This window comes from Populus alba, unplaced genomic scaffold (assembly GCF_005239225.2).
Source record: "Populus alba unplaced genomic scaffold, ASM523922v2 scaf114, whole genome shotgun sequence".
In the NCBI taxonomy this organism is placed as follows: Eukaryota; Viridiplantae; Streptophyta; class Magnoliopsida; order Malpighiales; family Salicaceae; genus Populus; species Populus alba.
Genome location: NW_027340120.1, coordinates 33335 through 48608, shown reverse-complemented (window position 1 = coordinate 48608; position 15274 = coordinate 33335). Strand labels below are relative to the sequence as shown.

Sequence of the window (15274 nt, the reverse complement as noted above, 5' to 3'; positions counted from 1 at the left end):
AGATAGAGATGTAAATGCCCTTGCAGGTGTCAGATTTCCACCAAGCAAAGTGTACATGCCAAACGAAATCACAGTCACCATAACTGGAATGCTTTTTAGTATGAAACTATTACACTGCAGAACAAGGAAATAATTGGAAACATGCATAAGCAAAAAAGTGATGGTGACCTCACAGAAAAACCCACAAATAATTAGCAGCAGCAAATACTATCAATTGATCAACACCATGATCTATGTATAACATTTGAAACTAGAAAACTTCTAAGGTGTAGAATAACCCAATACATTTCCATATATAAACAAGTTTCCTCCTGGGAATCAACATTCAATCAATGAAGTTGTCTTATACTGTCAGTTTCTGATTTTGCACTTTGATTGCATTTCTTCTAGATGTGTTTTTCCTCTAGTCCTCAAGTCAATGGTGGCCTCAAGTAGGCTTCCTACCCGAACAAGGCTATGCCCTGTTTTGTTGTTTCTTTCCTTTCTCTGTTTCTGTATTTTTCTGAAAGTAGGTGATTGTAGGGAAATAACTTTTATGTCTTTGTTGTTTTTTTTTACAATTTGTTTCTATGTTTGTAATTTAGTAATGCTAGAGTTTCATTATTTTAGGAAAGCTATGGCATGGTTTACTTTTTTAAAAATAATATTCATTAGGAAAATAATTTCCTAGTTGGTTTAGGTTACTAGGTTTCTTGGTGTTTAAGATAGAAATAGACTCGGATTTGAGAGTGCTTCTTCTGTTTTGTTACTACCCTCTTTTTATGGGGTTTTCTATCATTTCTTCAGCCCTCTCTGATTGGGTGCTCTTTCCACTGTTCAATTAATCCCTCTCCTACAAGGAATTCTTTGATCGTCTATTTCCATTTCTACCAGTCTTATATCACCAGGTACTGGGTTTCTTTGTTCTATAAATGTTCACCAGATCCATATCAAAGAAGCAGCATCTTCTCTGAAATCAGTTCTGCTATTCAAGCTATCATTTTGAAGCATCAATTGGGATCATGCACTACAACTCACATCCATGTGTTTGACACAGATAGTGGTGAAAACAAATCAAAACATGTATGCGGCTGTTTATTTCAAGCTAAGTGAGCACGTCCAGGAGACATGCATGCAATGCCAAAATCAAGATATGAGTAACGAGAGTACCAAACTAACAATTTAAACAACAATAGAGAAAGGTGACACTAATATTATAGAATTTTCAAACGGCAAAGTGAGAAAGAAACGAAAATTTTATCAAATATAAGAATGGAAACTTTGCTAAAAATATTCTTGGCATACCGCTCCTAGTAGAGATGCTTTTCGGAACCATGATAATTCATCATCCCTAACACCTTGAACTTTAGCCTGGAAGCTACTTTCCCATGCATAACATGTAAACCATTTCAGCAAAATCAGATAGTCAGGAACAAAACCATATGAAACAAGGAACTCATAGCAAAATAATCATACTTCACAGTATCCATTGCAGCCAAAATTTCATTCATGAGGCCAATTCTCTTGTCTGTACGCTGCAAACCCTCCTTAGATAACTTCTGCATTCTGCTTATAACAAATGTCTTTACCAAACAAAAGATGGAAAAATTAGGGCTTTTGTGACTTAGGAGATGACTAAGGTACAGAGGCACAAAACAAACTGTCAAATACAGCATCATCCGATCTTAAAAAGGCCTCAAACACTCAGATAAATTATGCACTCTTTTACAGCATGCATCATCAAGGATGTTTCGTTGAAAAAAGTAGAAAAGTTTTTCTTTTCATTTTTTGATAAAAAAAAAAGTGTTGTGTCCCTTCAACTCTGTAATTGCACATGACACATGAACTAATCCAATAGCATTGGAGAAGAATGTTCAATGAGTTCTGCAGTGGAAATGAGTTCTACGAGAAGTTCATGTCAATAGAAAGGCTGAAGTCAAGCATACAGCTGTAAATGCTTAAATAGGAATATAAATGCGTAAATGCTTAAATAGGAAATTTACCTTACTATATTTAGCTTCCTATATTTCCTCTTTGTAATTACTATGTACAGCACAACTTTTCCTATATAATGAAAGCCTAGTCGAAAGGTGAAGGCAATTCGAACCATTCTGTTACGTCAGTCCCAGCAGTATAAAAATTGCATAGTTAGCCAATCCATTCAGATTTAGGTTGATCAACACACACTAGTACATACACATTTTTCATCAAGATATCTAGGATTGGATACTCCTTCAGACTGTTCTCCAGGGTCAAACATAATATGGTTTGGCAGAAGAGATTCTATATTTCTGCATTCTGTTGACACTATTTCATTTTCGACTTTCCAAATGAATGGGGCAGCAGCATAACTTAGTAAGGGCTAAGGCAGAGGACTATCATCGAGAAATAAAACAACAAATTTCTACAACAATCATGCAAACTTTTCTGTTTGTTGATTCATGAACCCTCCTAATGTCACGAGTCTCATCAAAGTTGTAGGCAATTCTAGCCAAACTCTTCACTACAAAAATGCATGGCATTTCAAGTTATCAAAAGCAGCATGCCTTATGAAAATAAAAATCAGAATGTTCAACTCAAACATTGATTAAAAAGAGATCATACCACTCCAGCAAAAATTGAGAAAGCATAGACATAACCAATCCAAGCTTCAAAACATTAGCATTATGTTGAATAAAGAGAGAATAATAGAAATTTTGAACCACAAACTTTAAATCAAAATTTCATTGTTGTTAATAGTTTTTAGTTATACCAATAGTGGTATATGTTACAAGGCTTAGTTTAACATATATATTGCATATTTGTAAGTGTACGACGAGGAAATAATTGCCTCTAATACTGATCCACCCTAATCAAATTCCTAAAATTGTTTAGAAAGTTATGAAAATACAAGAGTTAAATTGTGTCATCAACACCCTTATTATTTTTCAAGCAAGCAATTTCTTGATCAAATTATGAAATCATATGATATAATTTTTAATATTTCTTTCAAAAGTTGAAATCAAATAAGAATTTAAATTGAATATGCATCAACAATTTTGTGGAATAATTTCATACACATACTTTGAAATTATTATGTTGCTTTTTCCTTTTCATGCTTAAAGATGTGAAATTTTTTAATTTATTTCAATCAATAAACTTTATAATGTTTGAATTAGGGTTGAAGAGACTCTGAAGTGTTTAATTGGGTTCAATAGTTATTTTTGGATCTAATAGGTGTCATATGAAACAAGTTTGAGGTACTCACTACGCAATTTAAATTTTGAATAGGGTTTGAGTCAGATGGATTAAAACTTCAATTACATATACAATTCCTGTCTGACATGGAGAAAATAATAAAATAAAAATAATTACATGAATTAGCAGAAAGCATGGTGAAGTGTAAGATTGGACCACCCACACATCATGGGGGCATTCGACTAGTTACCAGCTTAGCACTTAAGAGCCCAAGTAAATATTAGAAGGATATGGGGAACCAAAAGCAGGAGTATCCTTCAAACTTGAGGATAGAATAGGTAAATAGAAGCAAACCTGAACAATGACCTCACTCATGTATAGATGCAGTACAGCACTGCAAAAACAATTAAAATTGTGAGTTTGCCTTTTCCCAATCAAATGTATAAACTAAAAGCACCTATAAATTGGAAATACAAACTTGTTATAGAACTCCTTTACTGTGAGGATAAGATTGAGCATCACTGCATCAACCACCAAAGTATAAATGACCCCGAATCGAACAAATCATCGAAATTCACGAAATATAGACTTTAATTTCTACAACAATCATAACCAGCAAGGAGCACCAAGCAAGGGCCTCAATAATCAAGGAAACAACCTGTCAACAAGAAGATGAAATGAATATTATTTGACTATGAACATCAAAATTAGCTTACCAAAGTAGGATCATACCTTACGTCTGCTAATTAACCTCACCCACTCTTAATCTAGTGATGATTTAAATGTACATGCTACTGCTAATCAAATGTATAAGAAAAATAAACCAGAAAAAATTTACTTGAGAAAGGAGAAACAGCATTAGACCAAGGATACATTTGCGTACTAAAAAGAACACGAAACCAAATACGGACTGGCTGAAACACATCATGGCAGAGGCATCCACAATAAGAAAAAATCAGAAATGCGTCATAATATTGTTGTTGTTGCCTTGGGCTGAAAATACCAAAGGGAAATTAAATTCCTGTTTTTTTAACCTGTGATTGTGGCCTAGGGCATAGGATTAAAAAGGTAAAAAAAAAGAAGAACAAGGATTTAATGGTTTTTTTTAGTCTAATTATCGCAACCTACAGTAATAAATATGAAGTTTGCAAGCTGAAACTACATTTTTGCAATCCATTTCAGCTATTATTGCAATGCAGACAAAGGTGTTCTTGTAAAGTAGTTTTGGGTTGTATACTTAGAGGTGCTTCTTGATAATTTTTTACATGGGGGTGCCAAAAGCATGGAAAATAACCTCCAAAGGAGAAATGTGATGCTTTTTATCATCCCCAAAGTAATCTAAATTCCAAGGCCTGGCCATCATAGCTTTCATCCTCTTTTCTTTATCATGTATGAGAGTTGAGCCACACGCATAAAATTTTCCACGATATAAATTAAGACACTAAGATTTAAAAACAATGCCATTGTTTATCCAGATGAATAAAAAAATAAGTGAAAAGGCAAAAGAGGAGAAGCAAACCTCAAATGGAGCAAGGCCTGTTTGTCCATCTAAATTGAGAACCGAAATACCCATGACCAATCTGTACAAGGACTCGGCGGTGGAATAAAGAGCAAGCAGAGCCAGCAAATAGGCATACCACTTAGACCTCAAACAGAATCTTTGGAGCTTGAAGTCTTTCTTGGTAAGCCAGATTTTATAGAAGCAAAGTGCCATGAGAACTAGATAAGAAAGGGAGACCACCAGAGTGTCGGTGGCACAAGGTGTGCACGCTCCAAATGCATTTTCCACTGCTTTAGTCCACACCCCATCTCTCACTGGTTTGCAGTACCAATCCAATGCTTCAAATCCCATCTTCACTTCTCTTCTCTTCTCTTCTCTTCTCTTGTGCTTATTTAATTCCTCATTTCCATAGAAATTAGACCTGCAAAAATATATCTTAAAAAATATATATTTTAATTAAACAGACATAAGGTGTTAAATACTAAAAAGAAAAATTGAAACAGAAAATTTTGGCTAATCATCAAGTTAACGTTAGTGAAAATCACCTAAAACAAATGACAAGACAACAAATTTTAATTATTATCATATCAATATTAGCCATAGAACTAAAACAATAATTGATGATACAAAGAACACTGTGTTCTAATCTTTAAGGGAAAAAATTAAAAAAAAAAAAAAAAAAAAAAGGGCGAGAATTTCAGAGAGAGGGAGAGAAGGAGCTAACCAACACCTTCTTTTCTTTTCTTTTTTTTATCAGTTCACTAAACGGATAGATAGTGTATAAGAGAGAGAGAATATCAAAATCCTAGGCGAGTGGTTAAAACGAAGAAGCAGACAACTCCGTCCTCGTCAACCAGAGGAACCATAAAGACAATACTTCACAAATTCAACGAGAAAACCCTTAAAGAAAAACAAAAAATAGAGAGAGGGGGGGGGTGTATAGATTCGCCATCGCTTACGTACAAATTTAAAAGTTAACTAATTTAATCGAAGAAAAACAAAACTAGATTCGATGCGGATAGTTTTCATATGGATGGTGTATGTATCAAGGATGATAGTTGAAAATAATGCAAGAGAGCAGGGATATTACCCATTGAAGAGGACAGCCACCAACACAACGGAAGAGGTCCGTTCTTTTCTGAACCTTCTAATCACAACAACTTTTTCTTTTTCAAAAAAAAGTCCCTGGTCAAATGAAAAAACAAGTTTGTTCTCCCCGCAGGCTCTTTTGTGCAGCGTTGGGACTTGGGAGACCCGGCTATCAAGTTGGGCTCAGTCTGTTGGGCCCAATTTGTTTTACATTTTAATTATTTTTTATTTGGATTGCATGGGGAAGTAACCACACGCTTCGGAGGTGTTTAGAATGGCAATGTATTTTTTTAAAATAAATTTTTACTTAAAAATATATTTGATTTACTTTTTTATATTTTTTATATTTTAATATAAACACGTAAAAATCATCATAAAGCATTAAAAAGCATTAATTTATGTCCTGTTTGTTTTTGCGATTGGAAAATTCTTTTGAAAAAAAATTAATTTTTTTATGTTTTTATATCATTTTTATATACTGATATCAAAAATAATATAAAAAGGACATGAACTTTTTCCTTGATTATGTAAATTAATCCCTAGTGTTGGCAAAAAACAAGGCATTGAATATTTTTTAAAATTTTAAATTGGGGCTCTGAAACTTTAATTATATTAAATCAATAAAATTAAATTTTGTTTTATTAAACCAAGCATTAATCAAGTGAAAACTTTTCATCAACACTTTGAGATCCCCTATGCAAGCATGAAAAACAAATCACCAAACAATCACATAATTTAATTAATGCTACAGTTAATTTTTCACTCGAGGGTAAACATTAAGGGACCGTATGCAAGCATGAAAAACAAATCTAGTGACGGTAAAGGAAATTTTCCTCGACACCTTAGCAAAAAAAAAGATATGCAAGCAATGGCAAAGGACTAAATAAAAAGAAAAGGAAATTAAGGGACCAGAGAGTAAAAATATCCTAGGAGCCAAAAAAAAAAAACATTATTCAAATGAACTTGTTTGTCCTCTATCTAGTTTGATTATTTTGTTTTTAGTTTGCAACCAAGTAATCAAATATATATTTTATTAATGAGAATTTCTTAAATCCACTTCAATCATTTAATGTAACATTTAATGTGATGGGAAGATAACCACTAAATATTTCAACTTAAATTTAAATACAAAAAAAAAAATTGTTTTAACAATCTTTTTTTTCTCATGCTTTATTTGATCAAATTTTTAAAGTAGTTAAAGGAATATAACTCGAAACGTTTGAGGCTCCATCCACGTAACGTAAACATCTAAAAAATGGTGTTTTGTTTTAAGAATATACCCTGAAAAGGTATTTTGTTTTGATCTTTGAAAAAACAAAAGGATTTTGTCCCCGCATAAAGTTGCAAAAAAAGAAGGTATATCACCCATGAAAATATATCAGTTTTTTAAACTTAGAAAGGGCAAGTTGCCTGTAAAAATCAACTATGTTTTAAAAAAAAAGGTTGTTTATGAAAAAAAAACAATTTTTGAATTTCAGGAATGACAGCTTGCCCGTGAAAATAGATCAGTTTCTGAAATGGAATGTCGTCTATGAAAATAGACCAGTTTCTAAAATTCAGAAATGGCAGGTCACCCGTGAAAATATACCAGTTTCTGAAAAGGGAGGTCACCCATGAAAATAGACCAGTTTTTGAATTTCAGAAATGGCAGACCGCTTGTAAAAATAAACCATTTCAAAAAAGGCAAGTCATCGGTAAAAATAGACCAGTTTCTTAAGAAGGAGGTCGTCCATGAAAATATATCAAGACATTTGTTGCAACCTATTTTATAATAAAATAAATAATAATAAAATAAATACAAGGAAATACACCTAAATCAAGCCAAAAAAAAAATGCTCGAGCCCAATGATGAAAGACCATAATACCAAGTGAAAATTGGTAGGCCAAAATAACATTCCAAGGTTTTAATTAACAAAACCCATTAGTAAAAAAAAAAGGTTTTTCAAGACTCAATTGGAATTATGTGTGTTATTAAATCAATAAAAAAATCATTAATAACACCTAAAAACTAAATTTGAAAAACCGAGAGAAAAATATAGATCAAAATATTGAATCTTAAAAAATAGGACATTAAATTGATTGAATAAAATAAAAAGAAAAAATAACATATAAGGCTACACATTCAAAACATCATCTAAAAATAAATAAATATATATTTTTTATTTTAAAAAACATAGTTTATTTATATAAAAGATAAAAGCAAAACTATAGATGAACTAAAAAAATCACTCTGAAAATTAAACACATAACAACAAAATTAATAATTTTTTAAAAGAGGTCCTGAACAAAATAAAAGAGAGTAGGTTTTGTCTAATTTTTTTTTAACCGGTCACGTTACTTTATTTCTTTTCAATTTCATTCTTTAAAGTTATATTCTCATGGCTACCATAGTTATCAAACCCAGCCTGCGAGTTGACCCAGCCAAGGAGTCGAGTCCTAGGTTACATAGGTTGACTCGAGCCAACCCGAAAAAATTGGAAAAAAATATTTGAGGTTTTAATTTTTTATATGAAAAAATTAAGAAACAATTTATGTGGATATAAGCTATACATGTAAAAAAATTAAGTTTGAAAGATTATTGCAAAAGGTTTTTTTTATTCCACATTAAAAAGATATTATCTTATTTTTCTAAGTTGAAGTATTTAAACTAAAAAGGTTTTTTTTATCCACATTGAAAAAACATATATTTTTTTTTATATAAACATGGAGTATATATACTAAGGGCCTTCAAATCTCACATTAAAAAAATAAAACATTTTTTACGTATTTATATAGTAAACTTTGAAATGAGTTAGTAATTAACGGAAACATATGAAAAAAAGGTTTCTGGTAGACAAAAAACACATTTGAAAAAAAAAAAGTCTCTTCCACGTTTTTGTCAGGTCACTCAAGTTACGGGTTGACCTGGCAGGTAGACTAGTTTAGTCCAAGCCAATTGCAGACCTAGATTTTGAATGAAACAGACCCAGTAAAGGCACTAGATCACCTGAAATTTTTTTTAAAAAAATATTTAATGTTTTAATAGTTTAAATGAAAAAATTAAAAAACAATTTATGTGGATATATGCTATACATATTGTAAATAATTAAATTTAAAAAATTATTTCGAAAGATTTTTTAACCCACATTAAAAAAATACTATCTTATTCTTCTAAGTTGAAATATTGAACTTAGAAAAGTTTATTATCCCACATTGAAAAAACATAGCTCTCTCTGTTTTTTTTTTTTTTTAGCAAACATAAAGTGTGTGTGTGTGTGTGTGTGTGTGTCAAAGGGCTTCAAATCCACATTGAAAAAAAAAAATCTTCTAGTATTTATACACCTCCATGGCGCTACAGTGTCGTCCACATTGCAAACACTCTATGTCTAATGTGCGGTTCACAGTGCAATGAGTTTATGTCAATAGTAAATGTACAGTGTTTTCCTCATGCCTTTTAAGGTATTGTATAATAAAAAAAAAGTCTTATTAATTTATTTCCTCTTTACCTTTAATCAACTTTTGAGATCTCCGCATGCAAGCATGAAAAATAAATCACCAAGACCAATCATAAAATTTGATTAACGCTAGAGTTAATTTTTTGCTCAAGGGTAAACATTAAGGGACAGTATGCAAGCATGAAAAACGAATCTAGCAATGGAAAATGAAATTTTCCTCGACACCTTAGCAAAAAAAAAAAAAAAAAAGTATGCAAGCAATGGTAAAGGACTTAATAAAAAGAAAAAGGAAATTAAGGGACCAAAGGGTAAAAAAATCCAAGGAGCAAAAAAAAAAACATTATTCAGATGAACTTGTTTGTCCTTTGCCTTATTTGATTAATTTTTTTTTTAGTTTGCAACCAAGTAATCAAATATTTTATTAACGAGAATTTCTTAAATCCACTTCAATCATTTAATGTGACATTTATTGTGATAGGAAGATAACCACTAAATATTTCAACTTAATTTTAAATACAACAAAAAATTGTTTTAACAATATATTTTTTCTCATGCTTTATTTGATCAAATTTTAAAATTAGTTAAAGGACTATAACTCGAACCATTTGAGGCTCCATCCACATCCACGAAATGTGGTGTTTTGTTTTAAGAATATACCCTGAAAAGGTATTTTGTTTTGATCTTTGAAAGAACAAAAGGATTTGGTCCTAGTATAAAGTTGCAAAAAAAGAAGGGTATGTCACCCATAAAAATATATCAGTTTTTTAATCTTAGAAAGGACAAGTCATTGTAAAAATCAAACAGTTTCTAAAAAAGAGGGTCGTTTATGAAAAAAAAAATCAATTTTTGAATTTCAAAAAAGAATAAGTTGCGCGTGAAAATAAACCAATTTCTGAAAGAGAAGGTCGTCCATAAAAATAGACAAGTTTTTAAAATTCAGAATGGACAAATCACCCGTGAAAATATACAAGTTTCTGAAAAGAGAGGTCATCCATGAAAATAAACCATTTCTTGAATTTCAAAATGGACAAGTCGCCTGTTAAAATAAATCAATTTCTGAAAAGAAAGGTTGCCCAATGAAAATAGACTAGTTTTCAAATTTTAGAAATGGCATGTCACCTGTAAAAATTGATCAATTTCAAAAAGGGCAGGTCATCGATAAAAATAAACTAGTTTTTTAATGGGGAGGTCGCCTATGAAAATATACCAATTTTTTAATCTTATAAAGAGCAAGTCACCCGTGAAATTAAATTAATTTCTGAAAATGAAGGTCGTCCATGAAAATAAACCAGTTTTTTTAATTCAGAAAGAGCAGGTAGCCCGTGAAAATAGATTAGTTTCTAAAATGGGAGGTTGCCCATGAAAATAGACTAGTTTTTGAATTTTAAAAATGGTAGGTCACCCATGAAAATAGACTGGTTTCTAAAAAGGAAGGTTGCCTATGAAAATAGACCGGTTTTTTAATTTCAAAAAGGGCAGGTCGCCCGTGAAAAAAGACCAGTTTTCAAATTTTAGAAAGGGGAGGTCACCCGTGAAAATAAACTAGTTTTCGAACAAGGTCACCTATTAAAATATACTATTTTTTAAATTTTAGAAAGGAACAAGTAACCCGTAAAAATAGACCATATTTTTCTTTAAGATAGGCCAGTTGCTCGCAAAATAAACCAGTTTCAAAAAAGGGAGGTCACCCATGATTATGAGACATTTTCTCGAGAAGTTTGGTCACCCATTTAGTCACTTTTCTTTACAAGCTCACTCTGCAAAAACTTTGATTTTGCTTCAAAAGCATTGTAAAAAGGTGGCATTTGTTGCAACCTATTTTATAATAAAATAGATAACAATAAAATAAATGCAAGGAAATACACCTGAAACAAGCTTAAACAAAAAGCTTAAGCCCAATGATGGAAGACCATAACGCTAAGTAAAAAATGGTAGGCCAAAATAACAATTCAAGGTTTTAATTAACAAAACCCATTAGTAAAAAAACAATTAGGTGCTTAAAGACTCAACTTAACTTTTTTCATGTGTTCCCATTTAGAAACCCCCCAGAAGGTTCCCATCAAAGGTTTTAAACCATTCTTTTTAGATCCAAAGGTAGAAAACACCTCACCTTGGTCTTCAAGCTTCTTCCAAAATCACATAAACCCAAGACCATTGGTTCCATTGCAAAACTAGGTAGGTTTTAGTATGTTAGAACCCTAATAACCCATCTAGAAGACCTAAATCCACCTATAAAAGAAAAGAGCGCAAAAAAAAGGGAGAAAGGGGAAAGAAAAGAGCAAAAGAGAGAAGAAGAAAGAAACCTAGGATAAGGTGCAATGATTCTATTTAGAAGGATGTGGAAGCTTCAACCTTGTCTAGGGAGGCCTGAAAATAAGAAGAAAGCCAAGCAATACAAAGAATCGACTCAGAATTAGAATTATCAAACTAAAAGGGTATATATATTTTGCATATATTTTGGGATTTAATAACTAGTTTCTAAATCCATGAGAATTTGAACAATATTTCAATAACCAATAATTAATTCATAAGAATTAATGGTTAATATTTTGGTATAGAACGCTGGACCTACAAGTGAGGTTGGCATTTGAAATATCAGGAGTTGACCGGAAAATTAAATAAGATAAAAGAAAAAAAAATCTATGCAGGTTTTTCAACGCATATTAGTAGTTCAAAAATATAACAAATCAAAAGGTTTGTACACACATGTAATCAAATAAACTAAGAATTATGTGTGTTATTAAATCAATAAAAAATCATTAATAACACCTAAAAACAAAACTTGAAAAACCTTAAAAAATAGGACATTAAATTGATTAAATAAAAAAAAGAAAAATAATAATAACATGTAAGGCTACACATATTAAGAATATCATCTAAAAATAAATATTTTTTTATTTTCAAAAACATAGTTTATCTGTATAAAAGATAAAAACAAAACTATACATGAACTAGAAAAACCATTCTGAAAATTAAAGACATAACAAAAAAACTAATATTTTTTAAAAGAGGCCTTGAACAAAATAAAAGAGAGGAGGTTTTGTCTTCTTCTTTTTTTTTTTAAAATTTTTTTAACTGGTCATGTCACTTTAATTCTTTTCAATTGTATTCTTTAAAGTTATATTTTTATGGCAACCATAGTTATCAAACCCAGCCTGAGAGTTGACCCGGCTAAGGAGTTGGGTCCCGAGTTACATGGATTGACTCGGGTCAACCTGGAAAAATTGAGAGAAAATATTTGACGTTTTAATATTTTATATGAAAAAATTAAGAAACAATCCATGTGGATATAAACTATACATGTAAACAATTAAGTTTAAAAGATTATTTCAAAATGTTTTTTATTCCACATTAAAAATATATTATTTTATTCTTCTAAGTTAAAGTATTTAAACTAAAATTTTTTTTTTATCCACATTAAAAAAAAATAACTTTTTTTTTTCTTATGAACATGGAGTATATGTACTAAAAGCCTTCAAATCCTACATTGAAAAAATAAAATATTCTTCAAATATTTATATAATGAACTTTGAAATGAGTTAGTAATCAACTGAAAAATATGAAAAAAAAAGTTTTTAGTTAGAAGAAAAAACATTTTAAAAAAAGATCTTTACTAAGTTTTTATCAGGTCATTTGAGTTACGGGTTGACCGAGCGGGCAGACTGGTTTACTCCGGGCTAACTGTAGACCTAGATTTTGAATGAAACAGACCCATCCAAGGCCCCGAATCTCCCGAAAAAATTTTAAAAAAATTATTTAGAGTTTTAATAGTTTATATGAAAAAAAAAAGAAAAAACAATTAATGTGCATGTATGCTATACATGTTGTAAATAATTTAGTTTAAAAAATTATTTCAAAAGATTTTTTTATCCTACATTGAAATGATACTATCTTATTCTTCTAAGTTGAAGTTTTTAATAAAAAAAAGTTCACTATCCCATATTTAAAAAGCATAGCTTTTTTTTTTTTTTTTTGCAAAACATAAAGTGTATATATATTAAAGGGCTTCAAACCATGCATTGAAAAAATAAAATATTTTCCTAGTATTTATATAGTGAACATTAAAATGAGTTAGTAACCAATTGAAAAATATGAAAAAAAAGGGTCTTTGAGTAGGAGAAAAAACACATTTGAAAAGAAAAAAAAAAGGTATGTACGGGGTTTTCGTCGGGTCACTCGAGTTCCAAGTTGACCTAGCGAGACAACCTATTTACTTCAAGCCAATTGCAGGCCCAAATTTGAAATCAAAAAGACCCGGCCAATGCTATTGGGTTTTGGTGGACAGTAGGGCGCAACGCTATTGGATCCTACTAGGCAACAAGACCAAAAAACATTGGGTATGGCTCGGCCTCCAAACTCAATAGCGTTGGGTCTGGCCGCCAAACCAGATCTAGTAGCTTTTAGCACAAAAAACATAAAGGCAACACCCCCAGCAACACTTTTTGACTAAAAAACAGCAAAAACAACACCTCTATGGCTCTACAATGTCATCCACAGTGCAAACACTCTATGTATAATGTGTGGTCTATAGTGCAATGAGTCTATGTACATAGTAAATGTACAGTATTTTCCTCATGCCTTTTAAAGTATAGTATAATAAAAAAAAGAGTCCTATCAATTTATTTTCTCTTTACCGTATGAAAAAAAATACATAAAAAAATCTAAAGAGACAAAAAAAATAAAATTAAACATATCTAGGTCTAGTTGAAGGCCGAACCCATTAGCCGTAGCCAGACCAATAGCATTAGATTTAGCTGCCAAGCTAGACCCAGCACCTGTTGGAAGAGATTTGAATCTAACTGTCAAGCCAGACTCAATAACTTTTAGCACAATAAACAAAAAAGACAACACCTCTCAATTTTTAACTAAAAATCAGCAAAAATAACACTCCAAGTTTATAGCATGATTCACCGTGCAATAAGTTTCTATTAATAGTAATTATATAGTATTTTTTCGATGCTTATAATATATTTTGCATACACCACCGGATTCCTTGCAAGAAAATGATTCTTGACTTCGATATCCCTCCAAACCTATAATACATATTTCGTATAATGAAAAAAAAAAAAAACCCTTGCAAACAAACTAGTGAGCAAACTTGTCGAGACAACGATATCAATATAGCTTTGCCAGCTCTTCCACTCTCTTGTAAAGCTCCTCCACAGTAGTATTCATTGTCTTACCAATGTCTTCCATCCGACTATGGCTGAGATCAAGGAATGTCTCGATTAGATCACCATCCAAGAAATTTTTGGCATCTACAGTTTTCTTCTCGTTGTTGAATGATCGCCATTGCTCATGGCTCAATCCTCCAACTCCATTTATCACCTTTCTTAAGTTTAACTCAAGCTTCTCCAAAAAGAGGTATTGCTCACGAGGAAGTGAAGCAATGACCCTGATTACACCATTAACCAGGGACGAAGCTACGATTATTTGTTAGGGGAGGCCAAAATTAATATAACAATATATAATATTTGTTTTAATTTATTGTACATGTGTTGTAAAAAAAACCTGCATAATTTAATTTTATTCAAATAACTTAATACAAACATATAATGACCTTTATATAGGGTAAAAGGTTTGAAGTAATACCAAATTGAGTCAAAGCAATGAAGTTAATTTCATCTTCATAATATATCGATCATTTTAATGTTGTTGGTCTTTATACCTATTAAATATAAACATACAAAGTATATAAGAAACATTAGCTAAAGCAAAACATTATTTATGTTTGATAAACTTTGAAATAAAGCAAAAAATAATAAAGAATAATTCTTAACAATGTCGATTCTAGTAAGAAGTTGCTCACTAATCAACGTAAATTCTTTGTAAACTGAAGCACATTAGAGCTACTCAACCATAACATTAACATTATATATTGGACTCGGTTCCCTAGGCTATGAGTTATCAATATTTTATTTTTTTCAAAAAAAGAATCAATTCTTCTTATTTTGTTCACGGTTCAACCTAAAATCAAAACATATATCGTGAGAAAAAAATTGATAATTTTAATGGCTCTGCTAAAAACAAAACATAAAAAAAAATCAAAGCATAATCAAAACAAACCAATAAAATATATCTAATTAATTAAAAA

The 15274-nt window shown here is 31.0% G+C and overlaps 1 protein-coding gene across 1 annotated transcript; it reads right to left on the bottom strand.

Moving 5' to 3' along the window:
* Positions 1 to 2740: 2740 nt before the first annotated feature.
* LOC140955189 (ABC transporter C family member 1-like) lies at positions 2741 to 5892 on the bottom strand. Its single transcript, XM_073407089.1, has 4 exons — positions 5748 to 5892; positions 4676 to 5078; positions 3635 to 3814; positions 2741 to 3550 (listed from the first exon to the last, which is right to left on the bottom strand). The coding sequence occupies exons 2-3, from the start codon at positions 5006 to 5008 to the stop codon at positions 3731 to 3733; spliced, it is 417 nt and encodes a 138-aa protein (XP_073263190.1). The 5' UTR covers positions 5009 to 5078; positions 5748 to 5892; the 3' UTR covers positions 2741 to 3550; positions 3635 to 3730.
* Between the last annotated feature and the right edge of the window lie 9382 nt (positions 5893 to 15274).

Bases quoted from the DNA above. Each gene is read 5' to 3' on its own strand.
- LOC140955189 (XM_073407089.1), bottom strand. From the start codon at position 5,008: ATGGGATTTGAAGCATTGGATTGGTACTGCAAACCAGTGAGAGATGGG. The intron at 3,815-4,675 runs GTTTGCTTCTCC...TCTTGTTGACAG, and splicing joins CAGGCCTTGCTCCATTTGAG to GTTGTTTCCTTGATTATTGA.